At 59.4% G+C, this 23,020-nt stretch overlaps 10 protein-coding genes across 10 annotated transcripts in view; 5 read left to right on the forward strand and 5 right to left on the reverse strand.

Moving 5' to 3' along the window:
- Window positions 1–25: 25 nt before the first annotated feature.
- OT_ostta15g02510 (Lipopolysaccharide-modifying protein) lies at window positions 26–1,564 on the reverse strand (the record flags this gene model as incomplete). Its single annotated transcript, XM_003083357.2, has 1 exon — window positions 26–1,564. One exon carries the CDS (start codon window positions 1,562–1,564, stop codon window positions 26–28), a length of 1,539 nt encoding a protein of 512 aa, XP_003083405.2.
- Window positions 1,565–2,146: 582 nt separating this feature from the next.
- OT_ostta15g02520 (Alpha-D-phosphohexomutase, alpha/beta/alpha I/II/III) lies at window positions 2,147–3,826 on the forward strand (the record flags this gene model as incomplete). Its single annotated transcript, XM_003083358.1, has 1 exon — window positions 2,147–3,826. One exon carries the CDS (start codon window positions 2,147–2,149, stop codon window positions 3,824–3,826), a length of 1,680 nt encoding a protein of 559 aa, XP_003083406.1.
- A 152-nt stretch (window positions 3,827–3,978) lies between these two features.
- On the reverse strand, window positions 3,979–4,164 carry OT_ostta15g02530 (Protein of unknown function DUF3743; the record flags this gene model as incomplete). The annotated part of the gene is made up of 1 exon (XM_003083359.1): window positions 3,979–4,164. The coding sequence occupies one exon, from the start codon at window positions 4,162–4,164 to the stop codon at window positions 3,979–3,981; it is 186 nt and encodes a 61-aa protein (XP_003083407.1).
- Window positions 4,165–4,363: 199 nt separating this feature from the next.
- Window positions 4,364–12,973, reverse strand: OT_ostta15g02540 (Immunoglobulin-like fold; the record flags this gene model as incomplete). Its single annotated transcript, XM_003083360.2, has 1 exon — window positions 4,364–12,973. The coding sequence occupies one exon, from the start codon at window positions 12,971–12,973 to the stop codon at window positions 4,364–4,366; it is 8,610 nt and encodes a 2,869-aa protein (XP_003083408.2).
- A 595-nt stretch (window positions 12,974–13,568) lies between these two features.
- OT_ostta15g02550 (Alcohol dehydrogenase superfamily, zinc-type) lies at window positions 13,569–14,639 on the reverse strand (the record flags this gene model as incomplete). The annotated part of the gene is made up of 1 exon (XM_003083361.2): window positions 13,569–14,639. The coding sequence occupies one exon, from the start codon at window positions 14,637–14,639 to the stop codon at window positions 13,569–13,571; it is 1,071 nt and encodes a 356-aa protein (XP_003083409.2).
- A 1,692-nt stretch (window positions 14,640–16,331) lies between these two features.
- On the forward strand, window positions 16,332–17,348 carry OT_ostta15g02555 (Molybdenum cofactor sulfurase, C-terminal; the record flags this gene model as incomplete). The annotated part of the gene is made up of 1 exon (XM_003083362.2): window positions 16,332–17,348. The coding sequence occupies one exon, from the start codon at window positions 16,332–16,334 to the stop codon at window positions 17,346–17,348; it is 1,017 nt and encodes a 338-aa protein (XP_003083410.2).
- A 127-nt stretch (window positions 17,349–17,475) lies between these two features.
- On the forward strand, window positions 17,476–18,759 carry OT_ostta15g02560 (2-phosphoglycolate phosphatase, eukaryotic; the record flags this gene model as incomplete). Its single annotated transcript, XM_003083363.1, has 1 exon — window positions 17,476–18,759. One exon carries the CDS (start codon window positions 17,476–17,478, stop codon window positions 18,757–18,759), a length of 1,284 nt encoding a protein of 427 aa, XP_003083411.1.
- Window positions 18,760–18,925: 166 nt separating this feature from the next.
- The window catches only part of OT_ostta15g02570 (Nuclear condensin complex subunit 3, C-terminal domain), a gene marked incomplete at both ends in the record, with an annotated part of 6,329 nt that continues 2,234 nt past the window's right edge, over window positions 18,926–23,020 (forward strand). Inside the window, 2 exons of the mRNA XM_022982453.1 lie at window positions 18,926–19,102; window positions 19,293–19,866. Of these exons, the coding sequence (XP_022841207.1) occupies window positions 18,926–19,102; window positions 19,293–19,866 (751 nt within the window). The remainder of the gene's footprint in view (window positions 19,103–19,292; window positions 19,867–23,020) is intronic.
- OT_ostta15g02580 (Tetratricopeptide repeat-containing domain) lies at window positions 20,039–21,922 on the reverse strand (the record flags this gene model as incomplete). The annotated part of the gene is made up of 1 exon (XM_022982455.1): window positions 20,039–21,922. One exon carries the CDS (start codon window positions 21,920–21,922, stop codon window positions 20,039–20,041), a length of 1,884 nt encoding a protein of 627 aa, XP_022841208.1.
- Window positions 22,136–22,843, forward strand: OT_ostta15g02590 (unnamed product; the record flags this gene model as incomplete). The annotated part of the gene is made up of 1 exon (XM_022982456.1): window positions 22,136–22,843. The coding sequence occupies one exon, from the start codon at window positions 22,136–22,138 to the stop codon at window positions 22,841–22,843; it is 708 nt and encodes a 235-aa protein (XP_022841209.1).

Below are 23,020 nucleotides of genomic sequence, written 5' to 3' on the forward strand. Positions count from 1 at the left end.
ATTACAGTTTTCTATGTTTCAACACTCACTGCGCCGCGGCGCGCGCACGCGCTGCGCGTCGAAGTCCGTTGAGGATGCGCTGACGCATGCGTCCGAGCATAGCACTCGGGTGCGCTTTTTCAAAGGGAACCAAGTGCTTCTTACTCGGGTCGATGGTCTTCGCCAAGTTCACCGCCAGGGTGTTGTAGTTGTGCCGCAAAAGCGCTCTTCGGGTGTTGAACGCTTTTACCCACGCCGACGCAGCGGCGCTGATTTGCTTGCACTTTTGTGGATTTGCTTGCGCCCAGTCAAATTTCTGCCTCAAGTCGCGCAGGTCCTCGGCGACTGGAATGTAGTGTACCCACGGTTTGATGCTGTCGAAGTAGGAGTCTCGCATCGCGGTCTCGTGATGAAATAGAACACCGGGGAGTGACATCTTGTGAATCGTTCCCGTCCACGTCGTCCCGCCGGCGCCGCCGAGGTCGATGTGATATCTGTACTTGGCCAAGTCGTCGCCTGTCATCTTGCGATCCGCCTCGACGCGAAGCTCCTTACCGAGCTTGACGCGGAGAGGGAATCGCGAGTCATACCTCGCGACGCAAAAGAACTTTGCGTCAATCCAACTATTGTCCAACAGGGAGTTGAGCACCAAGCGCAGGCGCGGGGTGATGTCGTTGCGAGCCAAGGTCTCGCGCATCGCGAGAGTGTAGTTGGCTTTACCATGCCCCCCGCCGGCTCTCTGCCAAATCTGATTCAAGACGCAGTCGTTCGGGTGGTGACACGAATCTTCCTTGAAACCGTCGAATTCTGGTCCGTAGAATCTATAATCCGTCCCTTGCCACGCTATTTTTGGAATGAGATTTTCCCACGCCGTGGCGTTTTCTCCGTTCATACCAAACACCTGCTGCTTCGGCCAGTTTGGAGGTTCTAGTTTCGCGTCCTCGCCCTCGTGCTCCAACATATCCACCAACGGCTCGGCGATCGTGATCAAAGTCACCTGATCTAGCGCCGGGAGCAGACTCGCATCTTTCGGCTGCGACGCAAAATTGTACACGCGCGGCCACTGGTCGGTGTGACATCCCTCCGGCGCCAAGCCCGTGCGCGCCGACTTCCAGCACTTCGTCTTCGGGTAATCCTCCACGGTGTAATACACCGAAAACGACGGCTGATCGCTCTTCAATCTTGTGGGGTAATACTTCATCACCGTCGACTGGATCATTCTCGCCCCTAACTTTTCCTCAAACTTCTCAAACGACGACCCGTCGTGCGCGTCGTAATGAAAACCAGTCTTCGCGTCCCAGTGCACCTCATGCAGCGGTCCCGGTCCCCACTCATCTCGAATATTCACGTGACTGTCCCCAGTCGTCGTCGTCGGCGCGCTCTTATCGAACGCCAACGCCGCCGCGACGTTGTCACCGTCGCGCGCGCCGAACGCCGCCGCGAGCGCCGCGCCCGCGCCGAACAACACCACGAGCGCCCCCAACCCCCCCCCGACGCGCCTCCAACGACACACCCGCGAAGAAGACGTCGTCGTCGGGCGTAATAAGCTCTCCGAAGCTCGATCGGCGTCCTCCGTCGTCCGCATGATCGATCGTCTTCCGTCGACGATGTCCAATGGTGTTACGCCTCGCCGCGCGTGGATCTCCCCAAATCGCGCGCGTTCGCCCCTCACCGCCCGCGCGCGCGCGGCGCACACCCCACGCGCGCGTTCGCCGCGCGCACGCCCGCGCGCGAGGTCGCGCGACGCGCGATGCCGACGTCGCGCGCGTCGCGCGCGTCGCGGGCGCACGACAACACGCACATAGGACTACACGTCCCCACAACGCGATGTCACACACTATACATACAGTACACACACGCCCATGTAAAAAGTCGTTGACGCCGCGGCCGAGGATGCTGGACACACAGACCCCATAGATGGTCTCCGTGTGTCTTCAATACGCGACACCCCACACGCCGCGTGCGCCACACGCGTGTCGCTGGATAACGACGGACGATCGGCACAACGCACCGACGTGCTCGACCGCGACGGAACCGTCGACGCTCGATCGCGCGCGAGAGCGACGCGCGAGCGTGCATGCTCGCGCGCGTCGGCGCACCGACGCCGAGCGCGCGTCGTGCGACGCGCATTCGTACACGATCGACGATCGCGCGCGGTGGGCGAACGATGGCGACGGTGACGATCAAAGAGATCCCGACGACGCCGATCGAGGGACAGAAGACGGGCACGAGTGGACTTCGGAAGAAGGCGGCGGTGTTTTCGGAGGGGAATTACCTGGCGAACTGGGTGCAGAGTTTGTTCAGCGCGCTCGGGGATGAGAGCCGAGGCGAGGCGATGGTGCTCGGCGGCGACGGACGATGGTTCAATAAGGAAGCGTCGCAGATCATCCTGAAGCTCGCGTGCGGGAATGGAGTGAAGAAGATGTACGTCGGACGAGACGGGTACCTGTGCACGCCGGCGGCGAGCGCGGTGATTCGGGCGAGGAAGGCGTTCGGCGGGTTCATCATGAGCGCGTCGCATAATCCGGGCGGACCGAATGAGGACTGGGGGATCAAGTTCAACTACAGCTCGGGTGAACCGGCGCCGGAGAAGATTACCGATGCGATTTACGGGTTCACGCAGACGGTGTCGACGCTGAAGATGGCGGATATTCCGGATGTCGATTTGAGCGTGTGCGGCGTCACCAAGTTCGGTGACTTTGAGGTTGAGGTTATCGATCCGGTCGAGGATTACTTGAAGCTCTTGAAGGAAGTCTTTGACTTTGATTTGATCAAGTCTTTGCTCTCGCGCTCGGACTTTAAGATGCAGTTCGACGCGATGCACGCGATCACCGGCGCGTATGCCAAGCCCATCTTTGTCGACCAGCTCGGCGCGCCGCCGAGCTCGTGCGTGAACGACGAACCGAAGGAAGACTTCGCGGGTGGACACCCGGACCCGAACCTCACCTACGCCGAGGAGTTGGTCAAGGTCATGTTCTCCGCGAGCGCGCCGGATTTCGGCGCCGCCTCCGACGGCGACGGCGACCGTAACATGATCCTCGGGAACAACTTCTTCGTCACTCCGAGCGACTCGGTGGCCATCATCGCCGCCAACGCGGTGGAGTGCATCCCGTACTTCAAGTCTGGGCTCAAGGGCCTCGCTCGCTCCATGCCGACCGCCGCCGCGCTTGATCGCGTCGCCGCCGGTCTCGGCGTCGAGTGCTTTGAGACGCCGACGGGTTGGAAGTTCTTCGGTAACCTCATGGACGCCGGTCGCTGCTCGGTTTGCGGTGAGGAATCCTTCGGCACCGGCGCAGATCACGTCCGCGAAAAGGATGGCATGTGGGCCGTGCTCGCGTGGTTGTCTATCTTGGCATACCGCAACAAGGACGTCCCCGTCGGCGGCAAGCTCGTCGGCGTGAAGGAAATCACCGAGGAGCACTGGGCCAAGTACGGACGTAACTTCTTTTCTCGATACGATTACGAGGGATGCGAGTCTGATCCGTGCAACGCCATGGTTGAAGCACTCCGCGCCAAGGCAGCCTCGGCGAAGAAGGGCGACAAGTACGGTGACTACGAACTCGATTACGCGGACGACTTCGAGTACACCGACCCAATCGACGGCTCCGTGGCGAAAAAGCAAGGCGTGCGCTTCGTCTTCACCGACGGCTCGCGCTTCATCTTCCGCCTCTCCGGCACTGGCTCCTCGGGCGCCACCGTTCGCATGTACATCGAGCAGTACGAAGCCGACAAGAGCAAGCAAGGCGTTGACGCCCAAGTCGCCCTCGCTCCGCTCATCAAGATCGCCCTCGACACGAGCGATCTCGAGAAATTCACCGGTCGCAATGCACCCACCGTCATCACGTAATCACGACGAGCACTCTGCGCGAAGATTTATTTAATCTCACACTCGCTTCAGAAAAAATCCAAAACGCGCGCGACGACTCACCCGAACAGCTCTGACACGTCTTCTACACAGCTCCGTTATCGTTACAATCAACACACATCGCGCGTGAACGCTCACGCGTTTCCCATCTCGCGCGCCTCTCGTCGCAACTCTCGCACGACCGCGGCGAGCGCCTCTGGGTTGACTCCGCGTTCGACGAGCGCGATGAGCACGGCGAGCTCCTCTCGCGTCACGTCGCAGTCGAGGAGTTTTGAGAGGTCGTGGGCGACGTCCAACGTTTCTCTCGCCGCGTCCGACATCGCGGGTGGCGGGCCCGGAAGCGCGTCCGGCGCGAAGGACTGCGGCACTGCTGTGCGTGGTTTTTAAACTGCTTGGGCGGGTTCGTCCGGGGCGCGGAGGATTTTTGGTCGCCGAGGCGTGCGTGAGGGCGGTGGGACTCGCGTGCTAACTATTTGGAAATGTATAAGTACATGGTGTTTGTTGACCGTCGCGGCGCGATCAGTCGCCGCCGCCGCTGCGCGGGACGGCGTCTTCGTCTTTGTCTTCATTTGAGGTCACGCTTCGGGCGCTCAAGCTCGCCGGGGCCAAGTCTTCGGGGGTGGGGTTGTCGCCGGCGAACGCCTTACGCATCGCCGCGGTTTCGCGCGCTTCAATTCTTTTCTGCACTCGCCAACGTGTGTCGGTCATCTTGTCGCGCCACGATTTTCGCGGCGCGCTGACATCCGTCTCTGGGCCAGTTTCCCTTTTGATTTGCTCCTCGATCTCAGCCAGACGAGCCTCGGTGGAGAGCTCGTCGCCGACCGGGGCGAGCTCAAAGTATTCATGCGTGAATGGATCGACTGTCACCGCCGGGAAAGGTCTAGATGGCTTTGCCGCCGCGGGCTTCTTCGCCAGTTTCTTTGACGAGTTCAACAGGACTTCTGCAGACGGCGGTGTCCACGAAACTGTGTCTTGCGCCGGAAGACGAGGCGTTGGTGGGATATATCCGGCGGGGTACAAAGGTACGGTCGGCTGCTCTTGCGCGGCAGCGTTCGCGGTGAAGTCCGGCCCGAGTAGCTCGTCTCTCTCAGCGTTGCGAGCGATTCGGAGTTGCTGCGCAATAAGCTCGTTGTACTGTGCCACACGAGCCTCGACATGTCCTCGGCGGGCGATTTCTATTTCGTTTATGTACGCGGAGTCGTCGTTCGATGCAGATTTACGCTCGCTGTCGCTCGATGATCCGGCGCCAGACCCGACTGAGCCGCGCCACACGCTTCGGTTATTGTTCGCATGCCTTCTGCGCTCTGCCGCCAAAGTCTCAATCTTGTGCTCTATCTCTGACGGTTGATGCACAAGCAGCGACTTGCTATTTCGCCATTTGTTCCGCAATCCCTCTAGATGTACGTTCAATTGGAGATATTTGAGCTTTAAATCATTAGCCCCCGGTTTCGCCAGCTCTTCAATGAGCGTCTGGTCATCGAACGACGCAATGAGCTGCTCGGCCATGCTCGGATGCAATTCCTGCGCAGCTTCGTGCGTGTCCACCAGCGCGCGCCTGATGGCATCTCGGCGGAGGTGGTCTTCGCCCTCGAGCGCTTTACTCTCGGCCTCAATCTTGGACGCGATGCGCTCCTGGGTGATGTCTCCGCGAATGGACCAGAAGACGGTCAGCAAAAAACTCAAGTTCAAGGCGTACACGAACAAAGTCGCCAAGACGGAGAGCACATAATTATTTACGTTCACCACCAGCGCTCCCGTGTTATAACTGATCAGGATGACCGTCAACGAAACAACTTCGACATGGCGATGGCGCTCTCGCTCGTACACGTCCAAAAGTAACGCCAGTGCGAGTGAGCCTTGCAACAAGGCGATACAGAGATACGCCGCGAGAATTGGTCTGTCGGGAAGAAGCAAGGTGATCATGGCGAGAAGAGCCTTGCGCATCATTACGATGAACTCCCAGTAATACCTCTCCTCCGTGAAGCCGATGTACATGAAACCGTATCGTGCCTTGGTCTTTGCCCACGCCAGCTGACTCTTATGGCTTTTCAGCGAAGAGAACACCTTGCTAGGTAATAAAAATGCGACGACAAAACCGGCGATAAAGTAGACGATCGAAGTCTCTTCGAACTCGGAAGTGTCTGTTCGCACCTTGTAATCAACGAACAAAAAGTTGCCGATATCTGCAACTTTTGTTGAACGCACCAGCTTTAGCACGTCGGTGACGACGGGGAACCAGCACATCGAGAAGATCGAGGCGTGCAATATTCCGTAGGCGACGTCAATCGGAGCCGGTTTGAGCGACGCAAGGTGATCCTCAGTCCACTCTTGCACCACGTACCCGTCCTTGTTCACCTTTGTTTGCGTCTGCATTTTGAACGCATCCGGGTACGAGTCATTCACGTCCGGCGGTTGCTTGATGCGCTCGAGCTGCCACTTGATGCGATCGACATCTTCTCCCTCTCTTCGCGCCGTGATATAGGCGTTTTCAAGAGTACGTTTATCTTCGTACCACGCACTCCTCGCCTCAAAGAAATAAACGAGTCGTATGTACAGGTAAAGTGGCACGCACAGCGCACAGAAGACACCGACTGCCACGAAGGAATATCTGGTGTAATCAACGTGCGACCATTTTGACGCACAGTCGACCACGAACGACTTTAACGATGTCGTCGACATGCACCTTGAGAGCGATAACAAGAACCCCGCTGCCTCTGTCCATCCGAGATTGATCGATCCGAGAGTGGAGAGCATGTGAAAGTGCGAGATGATGCTCTTTGTGTACACAATTTGAGTTGCCAATCCGCTATGCACAGCCTTGCAAACAAAATATGCCACAGTGATTTGCAAGACGATGACGATGAAAATACTTAATCCAGTCAACCCACTGCCCCAGCACTTGGTACACTTGAGCGATGTCTCTAAAGAGTTGGAGTCCGCCAGAGTGGCGTAACCGCTTGATGCGTCGCATGTGCCGCAGAGAGGCCCGATGTAGCCGATGTGGCACAAATCGTTCGTTTCACCACGGCCACCTTTGCAGCTGTTCGGCGAACGACACGCCTTAATGTCGAGCGTTGTTCTGTTTACGCGCCATTTTCCTGGCAAGAGAGATAATTCAGTGATGTCTCTAGAGTCGCACACTGCCCCGGCGGGACATGAAGCGCACGTGTACGTCTCGAACGGAAATAGTCGGTAAAAACTCTCATAATCGAGCGAATTTCCGACGGCAGGACCCCTCAAAGTACACTGACATGCGGATATGTTCACGTTTGCGAGGTACCCGGGTAATGTTTCTCCAGCAACTGTAACGTGCGGCGCGATCGGCTCGCCGTTGGCGCCATTCAACGTGTCCATGTTCACAGGACACTCGTCGCAAGCTTGTGCCCCGCCGGAACTCTTGAAGAAACCCACATCGCAAGGCACGCATACACCATACGGTCGGAGAGAGCCAAAAAAGTTATCGATGCTCAAAGAAGGGTCCAGCGTTGAGTACAAATTTGGAAAAGTAGACGTCGCCGTTGAGTTCACAAAACCCGTGCGGTTGACATCTTCTGTGTACCCTGGAAAACATTCGCATGTCCCGTCGGCCAGTGTCCTTGAATGCGGCTTGACCTGTTCGCACGAGAATATGGTGACTCCACCGGGCACATTGAGCTTAACTGGACCCAAATTGAATACGAGGCTGTATGTCATCCCGCGCCGCCCGATGATCTTGAAGTTTCCAAACTTCGCGCGGCCGTTTTGCAGGGGCTCTATGCCTCCAAGCACCGCGTGTGGCGTCGGCGTCACGGTGACGGTTACGTTCTCTACCACATTTGTGAGAAGGTTGTCCGCCACATCGTACCCTGAAATTTCGAACGCCGGAAATGTGATGTTGCTATCAAAGTGCCGCGGGATCTTTTGTGTGCCGAACTCTAGTCGATGTTGAACACCAGGAACGACGATGATTTCCAGAGTATCACCAATAAGACCGTCGTTCGTCGTTGTCGTGCACACATCTGACGGACATAACGATGCAAAACTAAGGACATATCGACCTGCGAGTGGGCGGTGGAGCTTAAGTCCGACCGCGTCACCGATAAACCCCGGCTCCTGCCGCACCCCGTAGTAGTCCAATCCTTCACCACTTGTTCCAGCGATGTCCGGAACAGCCGAGCCGAGCTGCGTGACGTATAGTATCTCGGCGTTTGCCAAGCTTTCAGTTGCGTTTTCGCCCACGGGTCTGCAAAAGCTCTTCGCCCGAGTGCTCGCGGTGCCAGGTGCGCACCAGGCGGCGACACCATTCTGGACGTATAGTGCGCTTGCGCTTGGCACTCGATTTGATGTCGAGTTGCACGCGTCGATTGCATCTCCGCACGTAACTTCCGTCTCTGTCGCTATAAGCGGAGAGTTTTCCAAAGTGAACGCAACCTCTTCGCCGATCGATGGAGAGTACTTGGTCAACTTTACAGACACTGCGCGACGAGCTTCGGCGCTATTCAACGCCGATCCCATGAGTAGACCCGCAGAGTCACGCGTGACTGCGACGACGTTGTTAAGATTCACATTGTCTGCACTTAAGTACGGCTGCGTATCAGTGCATAAGCCTGTTGGATACGTCGCTGAAACCGCGCTTCGAACACACGTTGGACAACCGCATACGTCGAGCGATGATATCTCTCCCGCAGTAATTGTCACGTTAAACGTAGCCGGTTGCAGAACGTTCGGAGATACCGTCGTAAGGGTCAACTTGTACAAACCGGCGATCGGGTTGTACAGTGTAACTCCCGTGATCAGCGCCTCTCCATCGGAAGTTGAGTACGTCATCGATTGCGGCGCTTGTGAAAATACAGTCTTGTTCGTCGGCACCGCGTACTCAACTTTGACTTTTATAATCCGGAACACGCCTGCTTCCTTGCTCCCCACTGCGTTCATACCACCATCAACAACGATGGCGGCGAATGGATTCATAACAACGACCCTCGCAGCACTTATAGATGTTTGGCGCTCGTACGTCCCTCTCCCGGTCAAAGTGCTCACGGGCGGTGCGTACAGCTGTGTCGCCACTCCAGTGGTGATTGTCACGGTGATAGTCTCTGTAATCATATCCTCACCCGAAAAAGTTAAAGTGTACGTTCCTTGCTCCAGACGACTCGCAGTTAACCCGCGGAAAACCAGGACAGCTCTTCCTAACGGCGCCGTCATTCGAGCGACGGCGTAATTCACTGTGGTAGACGTTCTAGACGAGTTGAACGTCGCGCGCAACGATGCCGTGATATCAGTCGCGACAAAGTTATTTTCCACTAGCGTGCCACCGGCATCTTGCAAGTGAATCGTAAACTTTCCAAACTCTATGGTTTCTCTGGAAGAGTAAGAAGTTCTGGTTTCTAGTGTCACGATGTGCTTGATTTTCCGAGCTGTTCCTTCGACTATTTTCACCTTCAAGTCATCAGATTGAAGTCCCGAGGTTGAAAATCGAACGATGTGACTTCCGTGCGGCGGAGAGGTGAAGTAGAAGTTTCTGAAGACAGCGCTCCCAGCGGACGTAACTTGCTCCAGCGTACCCTCCATCGTGGCTGTGGAGCTCACCACGGAAGCCGTCACTGTTCGATTGGTCGCATCCTCGCCGAGCAGCTTATTCCCCGCTTGATCGACCACGTTTAGCACGAAATGCCTCGAAAAGCTTCCGATGAGGGTGAAAACGTTCGATGGTAAACCGCCACCGTCCTCATCACCCGGATAAGAATCAGGAATAGTCGCTTTGAGCGCGTACGCATCGCCGGGCCAAATTTCATAAGATATCTGAACGTCGACCAAACCGGGAGATCTGAATGTAATCGTGGCCGTTCCACCGTGAATCGTCGAGCGTGGAAACCGAAACGCAATATCGTCAAACACTGCACTTCCATTGACGATCGGTTTCTTATGTTTGAACGGCTGAGAAGCTGCGCACGCGCCTGCAGATAAAACACAAGGATTTGTCGCCTCAAAATCAAACACCGCCTCTACCTCACCTGTGCACGACGCTTCTCCTGGCAAGCAGTTCGGAGAGTACGAACTACCCATCAGATTGTCTCCACCATCCATGACGACAATGACTATAGGGTCGAGCTGCACGAGTGCCGATGATTTGTACTGAGTGCATGTACACGGCGTCCCAGCGCTCCTCGTGAGCATGGCGCTAGAGCACTCGCTTGTCAAATAATAATCATCGCACGGTGCTCGCGCGGCGAGATGATGCGCCCTACCAAGCGATACATTGATCGATTGCGTCACATTTGAAAATGCAGACATCGACGGAACGGAAAACGTGAGCGTATGGGTACCCACGGTAGCTCTCTCGAGTGCCAATCCAACCACCGCCGCCGCATTTGTCGTGTAGTCAAACGCAACGTTCAAACCGGTGGACATCCCGAAAGGGTCGGCCACCAAGTGAGCGATTCGCTTCGCCACCGTGGAATTATACGTCACGTACACGCTCTCCGTGCCGATATCATCGCCGCTCACGCCCGAGGCGTAATGGACGAAGAGATGTACCGGATTGCTTGTGAGGAGGTAATTCACCTCATTTGAGTACGTGTCGTACATCTGAAACTTGAAATCGTCCAATGGTACGTAATAATCACTGCTATAGCGCCGAAACGTCGACATGTTCATGACTCCGAATGACGTAGACATCAACGCGACTGGACTGTTCGTCAGCGCAAAATAATCTGGCACACCAGAGGTGACGGTGATGTTGAAGTTGAGATCTACGAGCGCCACTGAGTTCGTTGAAAAAACGTTCCCTGCGCTGTCCTTCAGCGTGTTACCCGTTGAACTGCACGTGAACGTATGAACGCCTAATGCTGGAGACTGCAAAACCAACCCACTGAGCACTGCAGCACCTGTGCCCGCGGTGTCTCCAGTCAAAGTCCCGTTGATGGAGAGCGTCGGGCAGTTGCACGCAAACATCCGATGAACCGAGAACGAACTGGTTGTAGCATTGAATCGGTCCGATGCGCCAACGAGACTCCCGCCAACATCTGCAACCGACACCGTTAGATTACCGAGCGGTGTCGACGCGTTGGCGTAGCGAACGTCTGGACCGCTCGCGAGCGAGTGACTCCAACGATAACCAATGCTCCCAGGTATGAGCTGCACTAGCTGTCGAGCTGGACGCACGTATTCCGAGCCTTCTAAACCAAACTCAACGACGTAATACCCCGCAGACTTTGTTTGAAGCATAACGGTGTTCGCGGCGAACGTCCAAACCCCTGAACCGCTCGCGTCGACGGCGTACGTCGCGGTGGACGGTGAGAGTGTAAACGCCTCGTCGCTCATGCGAACTTCCAGGCGCGCATTTGCAGCTCCAGCAATCGCGTTGTACCCAGCATCATATAATCTAAGTGAGATAGGCGATGGAAGCGTCACCACCGTCGTCGACGTCACCATCACCTGCATCACGTGGTTATCAATCTCCACGTATCGCGCGCGCCCGTTTGCCATCGTGAAGGAGGAAATGGTTGAGCCGAACGATGCTGTGAAGAGAAGTCTATACACCTCGTCGACCCCATTCAATCCTCGCGACGGCGATGGATGCGTCAAATTATTGACGAACATCGTCTCGCCTCCACGTCTTTCTCCCGTGGGTGCCTCGTTGACGAATTTCAAATCCCTAAACACCGCGACGCCGGCCGCTGTCGACATCGTCGTGCTACCAAACAAGACTGAACCTGTCGTCCTAGACGCGTCTGAACCGTCAACCGACGCGACTGATATCGAGTGCGACGTCTCATCGAACGCATACAGGCGATTTCCCGCGCTATCGACGACGTAGACCGTGACGACACCGAGTGAAGACTCATCGTTGACTGGAACAACGCGCGATCTCATGGGAACCGCGACCAAACCCGCCGGCGCGCCTGGGACGACAGAGAACTTGAAAATGGTTCCACTTGGAACCACCACACACGCAGAACCAGTGCAGTCCGACGCATGGATGTTGACGACGTAATCACCGATTCGAAGCGGCGCGCTAAAGACTAATTGAAACGTTGCCTCTCCATCCGTTGTGGTCACCGTCGTCGGACTCATCGTCATCGTCACCCCTGGCGTGCTCGCCGAGAGGGTTGAGTTGAGCGTCGCCGTAATCTCAAATCCGCGCGAACCACCGACACCGAGATCATCCGCAATCACGGTACCCTTCGCATCGACTAAATTCACCGTTAACGGATCGAGCGTCATCGTCGTCGCACCCGAATCAACCGTAGACTCGTAAGCCGACAGCGCTGCCGAACTTCGCGTGTGCGTCACCGTGACTCCCGCAGCAGCGGTATGCAACTTTAGCGCTGGAGCAGAGTGATAATCACCTCCTCCGTTCATGCTCACCTCCACCTCCACGAATTCCGGCGGTGGATTTAGGAGCCAGGATAACTGCTCGTTGTGCGCCCCACACCCATTTGCACCGCCGTCACACATCGGGCACGTCACGCGCGTGGCGTTCACGAAAGTGGAGTTGATGACGTTCACAAGCGCGAATCGACACTTGAAATCACCATCCGCGAGAAATGGTCCACCGTCGACGGCAACGACGGCGGCTTCGCCGCTCGGTGCCTCGCCTGTGACAAAAGCAGTCTTTGGTGTCGCCGAGTTGATTATCGAAACCTCCCGCACGATCGGCGCGTCGTAGTACTCAAACGTAACGTTCGACTCGCTGTCGAACCACTGCGCGTCGCTGAAAAACCCCGCGTACGACTCCGGGTCGTACGGAAACCCCTTGAACGTCACGCTCACCGCGGCGCTCCGCGAACCGGTCAAAGCTCTCGACCCGTACGCGGGCGTCGCGCACTCTACCGAATCGCTCGCGATCACCGTTCCGGCGCTATACGCAACCGTCATCCCATCAAATCCAAACTTACACCCCGCCGCATGCGCCAGCACGGGCGTGGGCGCGAAGTTTTCCCAGTTCGCCGGCGCGGCGAACGTCCCGCGCGCCGTCACGCGCGTGTTCCCCTCCAGAGGCCCACGAGATGGCGTCAGCGACGTCACCGACGCGATGACGACGTCAAAAAGCATCAACAGCGTCGACACCGCGCACACGATCGCGCGCGTCGTGGACGAACGACGCGCGTTGGTTCGAGACAACGCCTTTCGTCGTTGGCTCGACATTTCCAATCGTCGCGCGTTTTCAACGCCTACGTGGACGTATCGATGAAATAAGAGACGCTCGCGGTCGAGGCACGCATGTCGACGTGCGCGTGCGTCGATTAAATTACGTCGTCGGCGCGATGTGACGCGCGCGTCGACGGATTCGTCCGCGGCCGAAGCATGCCTTCATAGTCAATGTCATAATACTGTGGTGAATTTTGGAGCGCCTCAGGGTCTAGATTTGACGTCTTCGACTCATGTACCGGTAGCGACGTGCGAACGCGGCGCAACGTGAAACTTTGCATCACGATTTGAAATACATTTTTGTACACTTGTATAACTGCCACACCAAATGTACACACAGAGCGCCTCGCACAGGGCGCCTCGTTGTCTCAAAGAAGACGTTTCGCAAACGCGCCGTTATTCGCTAAAACTCGTAAACAATCGCCTGCGCGTCATCTGAATCAACCTTCAACGCCGCTCGTTTTAACTCAAATTGCGCCTCCGCGCACGCCTCTTAATCTGTCGACAACGTCTCGTTATCCGCACACAACGACAAACATGCTTCTTCCTACGTCGACGCCCCGCTTCATTTCATGAGAGCTACGCGCGCGTCTCAAGGTGAGGTCGCGTGTGCCTTTGAGAGACTGACGACCGTCTTACCGACGCGGTGTCCGCGTCCGAACGAGTTCGACGCATCAAAGTGATTGGCGAGGGCGTCTGGAATCGCGTCGAGGCCCTCGAGTTTGAGACCGATCACCGGTCGTATTTTCCCGTCGCGCACCAAATTTGCCAAGAAACTCAAGTCGTGCGCAGACACCGTCTGCATGAACGGCTTGGACTTTCTCGAGAAAAGACAGCAGCAGCAGAAGGACGAGAAGCACGCGACGTGGCACAAACCGCACGGGACACACTCCGTCTCTGGATCGGGAAGCGAAACGGCGACAAGCACGCCGGAAGGGGCGAGTAAACGCCGCCACGAGTACCGACCGACGGCGTCGATGATTGTGTCGTACTTGACGTTTCCGTGCGCCTTGGAGTAGCCTTCAATCGTCTCTTCGGTGTAGTCTATCACCTCATCAGCGCCCAAAGACGACACGAGCTCGACGTTCCGAGTGGAGCAAACCGCCGTGACGCGCGCACCGAAATGTTTCGCGAGCTGCACCGCGAACGAGCCGACGCCGCCGGACCCGCCATTGATCAGAACTCTGTGTCCCGACTTAACCTTTTCGGAGTTGCCGATGCCACCCGAGCGCAAAGCCTGCAACGCCGTCTCCGCCGAGGTGGGAATCGCCGCGGCTTCTTCCCACGTGACGTTCGCCGGCTTTAGCACGACGTTTCCCAACGGGACGCACACGAACTCCGCGAACGCGCCGCATCGAACGTCAGCCGTGCCCAGAACGTGATCGCCTGGCGCGAGGACGGTGTCTGCGTCGCCACCGCCGCCGACGGCGGGACCGCCGACCGTCTCCACGACGCCCGCGAAATCCATGCCGGGCACGTCCCGCCGCCCGAGCAATCGAATAACATACGGACGTCCCGACAACATGTGATGATCGCCGGCGTGGATCGACACCGCCATCACTCGCACCAAGACGCTACCGACGTCCGGCACGGGTCGAGGAAGGTCTCGCACCGACAGTCGCTCGCGGCCGCCCCAGCCGGCTTGATGCACCGCTCGCATCATCGCCGCCTCGTCCAGAGCTCAGCGTCGATCACGGGCGGCGAGAGCGTCTTCGCGTCGTGGGCGAAATTCAAAACGCACCCGCGCGAGAGCCGTCGTGCGGCGCGCGCGCGTCGGTGGCGCGCCGTGCGCGAGCGACGGGACGACGCGTGATTTGACGCGCGCGGCGCGGCTGGGGCGAACGTCGCGCGCGCCGCGCGCACGCGGCGCGGGCGTTCGTATATTATTTTCGAAATCCCTATGTAGTTAATAACATACGCACCGCTCGTACATACTTAGAGATACATACCGCTATCAACATACCGACGCAGCAGGGAGACGAACAGACGTTTTTTTTTGGCGAATCGTCAGAGTGATGCGCGTCTCGGGCGTTCTCGTCGTCGCTGTCGTCGCGCGCGCGGTCGTCGCGAGCGCGCGAGATGACATCGATATCTTTGCGTCGAACGGCGCGATCAGATTACGCGATTCGCGGGATGGGACGGACGGTGAGGCGTGTCGAATGGATGCGCTTTGGAAGAGTCTTAAAACGTCGTTCGACGTGCGAGCGAGCGCGAGTGAGGCGTGCGCGGCGTTGGGAGCGAGCGCGGACGCGCGGTGCGTCGTCGCCTCGGTGTCGACGGCATGTAGGTTGCGTCGAGCGCGCGCGCGGGGGAGGACCGCGAGGTGTGGGAGGGATGGGGAGGATTGCGAGCGGTGCGTCCTGCGCGCGGTCGGGTCCTCGTCCGCTCGCTCGGCTAAGGACGAACTCGAGAGCGATGCCGATGACGACGAGGTATTGGTGACAGTGGATAAAGCGGTGGAGTTTGCGATTTACGTGGACGAGACGCGCGCGATCGATCGAGATTGCAAGCACTATATCGCAATGCGCCGAGCGGAGCTCGCGGAGGAGGCGCTTGAGGCGGTCACGACGCGATTAGTTCTCGCGCACAGAGAGGCAAACGAGCGCGCAGAGACGCTCGCGGTGACACTTCGCGACGTGGATGCATCAACACGAAGAAATGCGATCGATGCGCGAGCGGCAGCGACGGCGATTGAGGACGTCAGAGCGCGACAACGTGCATTTGCCGACGACTTCAACAAGTTCGTCCTTGGCGTCGATGAAGCGCTCAAGCGAGTCGAGAGGGCGTCCACAGGGGCGCTTCAAGCCGTTAAATTCGTCGCCGAGCTCGCGAAACGGTCGTTCGTCGCGTGTTCAGAGGTTTTCTCCTCCCTGGTGTCGCTAGAGACAATCGTCGTGCGGTGCGTCGTCGTCGCGCTCGCGTTCACGTCAAGTCGATTTCGCGGCCGAGCGATCGCCACGCTCGCGATCTCGTGGACCCTCCGCGCCTTGGCTTTATCATCCGCCGCTCGACTTCGCGTCGGGCTGCTCATCGGCGCCGTCGCACCGTCGATTCGCGTCGTCGCCGCCGCGCGCGGCGCCAAACACCGGGCCTCCAAAGCATCACCCACCACGACGAAATCACCACGTCACCGTCCATCCACGGCGGCACCGCGTCGAACGTCCTCTCGTGTTCGCGCGCGCGCGGTTCGCTGACGCCCGCCGTTCCACGGTGAGCGCCGACGCTCGTCTCCGAAGCGCTCGGCATCCAAGTATCACCCAAATGCCAAAGATTTTTCACCAGTCACGGACTCATAAACACCCCCTGGATTGTCAACGAGAATGTTCTTAACGGCGTCCACCCGTCACTTCCCGTCATGCCGCGAATCGCCGAGCTCGTCACGTACCCGGTGAAGTCGTGCGCGGGAATCTCCTGCGATGAAATCGCGCTGACGTCGACCGGATTAGCGCTCGATCGAACGTTTTGCGTCACTCGGGCGAATGATGGAAAGTTCATCAGCCAACGCACGCATCCGCGCTTGGCTCTGGTGCAGTGCGACGTCGAACCGCGCGCCGCGTTGACGGACCGAACGATCAGTAAATTCACACTCAAGTGCTCGGCGCCCGGGATGGATCGAGCGCTCGAAGTGGAGGTGGATTTGAGGAGCGACGCCTCGGCGACCGGGACGGCGACGACCGAGTGCTGGGAGTGGGTCGGTCGGTGCGGCTTGGTCGGTGACGACGCGCGCGCGTGGTTCACCGAGTTTTTGAACCAGGACAACGCCGGTGCGGGTGAAACGTACGAGTTGGTGCGGTGGATCGGGAAAGGGGGCTACGCTGGGGGCGAGCAAGATAGGGGCGACGTGGACGTGGACGACGCGTCGACGCGACTGACGTCGCCGGATTACGGCTCTCGAAGATGCACGACCACTCTGAGCGATGGTTTTCCGATGTTACTCGTCAATAAATCCTCCGTTGAGGCGTTGGAGCGATGCGTTCGCGAGGAAACTCCCGGGTACAAGGTGGACGCCAGACGTTTCCGCGGAAACGTCATCGTGGACGACGCGTCGCCGTACGCCGAAGACGCCTGGTCCAAGATCGCGTTCGGACGCCTCACAGCCGACGACGTCATCGCAGAGGTGTGCAAGCCCTGCAGTCGCTGCGCCATTCCCATGATCGATCCCGACACCGGTTCTTCGACCGCCGGCGTTCCGCTCGCCCGCGTCCTCTCCCGACTCCGCAGCGGCGCCGCCTTGGGAACCGCCAACCGCCTCTGGCGCCAGAGCCCATTCTTCGGCTGGAATCTCATCTGTCCCGACGCCCAAGACGCATCCAACGTCTTACGCGTCGGTGACGACGTTCGAGTCCTCGAACGGCGGCCCGCGTTCCCGTGAGGACGTCCTCGCGTCCGCGCCGCGGCGCCGCGGCGCGCGCGCCAAACCTCCGCGCGCGCCCCAGGTCAACAACGCAATAGAATTCGACGCACGCCACCGCATTCCCCCCCGCGCGCGCCGTGAACGCATGGCATCGACGACGAGCGTCCGTGCGCTCCCTCGCGCCCGCTCGACGCGCGTTCGCGCGCGCGCGCGACGCGCACACGGACGAAACATTCGCGCCGCCGCACACTCGACGAGCTCGATCGCAAAGCTCTTGGTGACCGCACCCGAGGGATTGAGCGCGGAATTGGAGCGCGCGATCGATGGCGTCGTCCTCGATTGCGATGGGGTCATCTGGCACGGTGATCGGTTGATCCCGGGCGCGCGAGCGGCGATCGAGAGCTTGCGCGCGCGAGGGAAGCGGGTCTTCTTTGTGACGAATAACTCGACGAAGACGCGAGAGCATTACGCGCAAAAGCTGAACGCGTTGGGGATTGAAGCGAGTAAGTATGAGATATATACGAGTGGGTACGCGACGGCGTGTTACCTGCGGTCGAGGGGGTTGGCGGAGATTGATGAGGGGGAGGTTGAGCGCGGCGAACACGGCGAGCGCTTGGGGAACGACGCGCAGCGAAGCGCGTACGTCATCGGTGAAAGGGGGTTGATGAAGGAGCTCGAGGAGGCTGGAATCGACGTCGAGGCCGGGGTGTACGACAGCGTGAAGTGTTCGGAGAGGGATTGGGAGGAGATGGATGAGTGGAGCGACGAAAACGTGGGGGCGGTGGTCGTCGGGAGCGACTCAAAGTTCACGTTTGCCAAGCTCGCGTACGCATCGTTGCAGATTCAGCGAGGAGCGATGTTCGTCGCGACGAACCCGGATGCGGGTGATCTTGTGGGCCCGGGTCTGTACCCCGGAGCTGGCGCGCTCGTGAACGCGGTGGCGACGGCGTGCGGGAAACAACCCGAGATTTATTGCGGCAAGCCGAGCTCCTTCATGTTAGAGCTCCTCAAGGATCACGCCAACATCGACTTGTCCAGGACGCTCGTGATCGGTGATAGATTAGACACCGATATCGCGTTCGGCAAGGCTGGAAACGCTGCGCTCACCGCGCTCGTCTTGACGGGCGTCACGGAGATTGACGACGTCAACGCCTGGGCCGAGCGCGCGGAAACCGACCCGGCCGCCGCCGCCGCCCTTCCCGACCGCATCGTCGGCTCCCTCGCCGAACTGTGCGGGTTGGAATTCAATCCCGATGAACTCTGTCCGAGTCTTCACGACTCCGACGCCGACGTCGCTCGCGACGAGGACGATATGCTCCGCGCGTTTCCCGCGGAGGACGCCGAGACCCCCGAGGATTTCCCCCTCGACGAAGACTACGGCGACGACGACGACGCGTCCAACAAGTTCTCACCCTCCGGATACATGTAATCGGACACTCAAACACATCTTTTCCCATCGAGTCATTCGCGACGACGGACGCGCACGTTTTCATCCGCCGGCGCCTCCGCGCGACGGCGGAGGGGAACTTAAACCGTCACTCTCTCGACCCGTCGACATCATCCCACACTCCTCGCCGCGTCGCCGCTCGCGCGCCATGCCCGCGAGCGACGACCTCACGCGCGCGATCGCGCGAGCGTTAAACGACGCCCAGATCTCTCTCGCGACGCACAAGCGCGGGGCGAAGACGCTGAGCGTCGTTCGGTCGAGCGACCCCGAACGGTTTTTACCAACGTTTTGTAACGCCGTCTTACCGGTGTTGCTCGAGTACAAGGTGCGTCGGACGCGCGAGGAGGCGGAATACGTCTATTATCATTCGACACGACGAGATCGTGCGGGCGGGGCGCGCGGTGGGGGTGGCGGGGGAGCGCACGCGTGTCGCGGATGATTTCGGGGCGACACGGGACGCGCTTCGGACGGAACGGAACGACTGACGATGGCGCTTCATCGTACGAACGATCCAGAGAGAGCTGTGCACGGAGCGGGTGGTTCGATTTATCGTGAGCTTCTGCGCCTGGCGTGAGCCCGGGTGCGAGGAGGATGCGGATGATTTCAACGAGGCGTTTTTGGGATTTTTGCTCAACCTGCACACGGCCAAGGACAAGGCGATTCGGTTTCGGGCGTGTCAGATCGTCGCGGGCGTGTTGAACGGCTTGGGCGCCGACGCCGAGGTGAGCGATGATTTGTACGAGCGCATGACGGACGTAATGTTGGAGCGAATTCGGGATAAGATGCCGGCGGTACGAGCGCAGGCGGCGCGCGCGTTGAGTCGTTTGCAAGACGGCGGAGAGTCGCAAGATTTCTCCCAGGACGAGATCACGCAGGCATTCGTGGAGCTCTTGGGGAGTGAGAAGAATAAAGAGGTGCGCAAGGCCATCTTGGGCTCGCTCGCAATCTCGGATTGCACCGTGCCGTGCGTGATCGAGCGCACGCGGGACGTCGCTGAGGACGTGCGGCGCATCGCGTTTCTCGCCCTCACGTCCAAGGTGCCGGTGGAATCGGTGTCCATCGCGCATCGTGCGCTCGTCTTGAAGCGAGGCCTGAACGATCGCGCCCGAACACAGCCGAGCGGTTCGGAAGACGATTCCGGCGCCCAAAGCGATTCCGACGCCGAAAGCGATCGCGGTGAACACGGTTCTGGCGCCCGCTGTCGAGGAGAGCGAGCGATGATTTTGTAACACGATGATTCGATGTTGTTAAAGCCGCGCGTTTACGACTTCACGACGATTTTGATGAATTCGTCGTCTCTGGCGTCGGCGTCGGCGAAGTCGTCGTCGAGCGCGTCGACGACGCGAGACCAGACGTCTCGGACGAAGGCGCGCTCGCGCTCGAGTCGGAAACCCGGTCGCTCTCCGACACCCAAAAAGTGCGCTCGCGGTGTCTCGCCGCTTTCGACGATGAAGTCGAGGTTCAGGAACAACGGAGCGCTGACGGCGGCGTACGCGTCGTATCGAGCGTCCTGGATGACGTTCCGCTCGTCCCGGACGGCGTCCCTGAAGGCGCGCATCACGATCTCAGCCTGGGCGATGATATCACTCGAAACGTCATCGATGCCCATGACGCGCGTGCACGCGTCTTTGACGTCGACCTCTCGCATCGTTGCGCTCGAGTCGCCACTCAGACCTCGATTCGTCATCTCTCGAGCATACATTTTGTCGTCGTACTCCGACGACGCCATGTCCGCAGTCTTGTCGTACGCGCTCGCCGCGGAGAGTATGCAAACGCTCTTTGCGATGAGAACGACATCATCGGCGGCAGCTTGATCTGGAACGAAGCACGCGCGCACGCGGACGGTGCACTTCCGTCCGAATTCATCCGTCGCGACTTCGCGAACGCGTCTCTGTGCGATGATCTCACCTCGCGTGCGCCTCGCCTTTCCGTCCGTGATTATCGCTTTGAAGTCTTTTAGAACGCCCACTCGATTGATTTTCTCCTCGACGACTCCGGGAAACTTCGCGTGCGCACCCTTGAGCACGACGACTTCGTCTAAGATTTCATCCGACTCGGTCAACGTTTCCAGAGAATCCGAGGTGAAGAGCGTCGGCGCGCGCACGAGACCGTCCACATCGCGATTAGCGATGATTTCGTACGCGCGAACTTTTGAATTGAGAATTTCGTGCCACTGCGGCCCAGCGCTTGCGGCGTTGAAAACCTCGAGAGACGCGAAGAATGAGTCGGCGCTCGAATCGTCTTCTCGACACGCGTCCCGCGCGTCTCTCCAAGTCTTCGCCCACATCGACGCGCCCTCATCGTCGGCGCAATCGTTCGCCAGCTTGCACAATGGATAAATCGCCATGACGCCGGCGCCCGCGTGGAGGGCTTGCGTGTACAGACTCGTCGGTTCGGCGGAGTATCCGGTGAGATGTAACGCGTGCGCGAGTGAGAACAGCAACAGAGGATGCTTTCCTGGTTTCGTGAATTTTGCCTCGGGCCCACCGAGCTTGGCGACGCGCATCAAATGAATCGCGCTCGAGATTGCGCCGAACTTGTTCACCGATAGTCGCGCCAGCGACACCCACGCGTCGGCGAAATCAAACGAGACGCCGACGCACTTGGCGTATTCCTCCTCGGCTCGATTGTACAGTCCCACGTCCTCGTACATCTGCCCCGCGAGTGCGTAGGCGAGAAAGCACCCAGGCGTGTGATCGTACGCCGCGGTGACGCGCTCGATCGCGCTCGCGACGTACCCGTGCGCTTGATACACCATCGCGAGCTGCAGAGACGCCTGATAAAAATCCGGCTCCAGAGCGAGCGCGCGTTCCATCTTTTCCGCGAACGCCATCGTCAATTCTCTCCCACGCGTCGTACCTTCGGGCGCCATCGCGAGCGTCTTCGCGTCTTCGATCAGCGCCTTCACCCTGGGATCGCGTTCACGCTCCTCCGCCTCGCTCTGCACGCGCGCCAGCTCCGCGTCCTTGCTCGCCTCATCCATCCCCGCGCGTCGATCCGACGCCGCATCCTTCTCGAGCTCGCGCTCGATCGCGTCCAGGTTCTCCACGCACGCGCGCGCGCGCTCGATCGCGTCCTCCGACCCCCCCTCGCGTCCCTCGATCGATCGCTCCAACGTCATCCGCATCGCTCGCGCCGCATCCATCACGCGCACCGGGTCCCCATCAAGCGCGTCTCGCGTCGCCCGTCGTCGCGTCGCCGCGTACCCCGATCGCTCGTGCGCGTACATTTATTTTTTCTCGCCCGCGTCGCGGCCGCGTCGCGGCGTCCCGTCGCCCGCGCGCGCGTCGACGCGGTCGCGTCGCGTGCGTTACGGTGGCTTTATAAAAAAAACGCCTCTAGGGTCAACGCCACATCCATGCGCGTGCTCGTCGGCGCCGCCGATTGCGCGCGCGCCGGCGTCGCCGTCGTCCTCGCCGGGTTCGGCGACGGGCGCGATGGGACGTTCGCGTCCGTGACGTCGATGCGGGACGTCGACGACGACGCGACGCGCGCGGGGGCGGGGGTGGAATCATCGAGAATGTCTTCTGAAGACATCTGTGCGATGGCGTCGACGCCGGACGTCGCGCTCATCGCGGTGAACGCGCGGTGCGACGGGAGCGATGGCGCGGCGTTGGTGTCGTACGCGGTGCTGGAGGCGATCGAATCGATCGAGGACGTGACGGAGGTGTGTTTTATATGCGCGACGCGGGACGAGGCGCTGGAGCTCGAGCGGAGAGACGAGGAAAGTTTTCTGGCGTACGAGGACGTGCGTAACGGCGCGCGGTGGTCGGACGATGTTGGGATCGTGAAACGACCGCTGGGAGAGCGTGGGGTGAACGGAGGGGACGGGGTGTTGGCGATCGCGCTCGCGGCTTTGGACGCGCGCGGGACGCGCGTGCGGGCGTTGTACGCGCCGGCGCACGCGCGGTGCTCGACGAGCGAGGCGCTGAGGGTGACGCACGGGTTAGGGCGCGCGGTTGAGAGAAGTGCTTTCGGTTTGGTCGGGTACGACGCGGCGGCGGTGGAACGTTTGGTGCCGGCATCGTCGGGGGATCGAGAGACGAACGAGTCGCTGTACACGTGAATCGCCGTGGTTGAAATAGAACAAAAAAAGAGCGAGTCGTTTCACACACACGTATCTACGATCTCGGCGGTGGCGGCGGTGGCGGCGGTGGCGGTGCGCGGTTCGCGCCGCCGTAGCCCTGCGGCATCATGATCACCGGTTGTCCCTGCGCGTCGTACGTCACCGGGACGTACATCG

Source organism: Ostreococcus tauri (assembly GCF_000214015.3).
Source record: "Ostreococcus tauri WGS project CAID00000000 data, contig chromosome 15, whole genome shotgun sequence".
NCBI lineage: Eukaryota > Viridiplantae > Chlorophyta > Mamiellophyceae > Mamiellales > Bathycoccaceae > Ostreococcus > Ostreococcus tauri.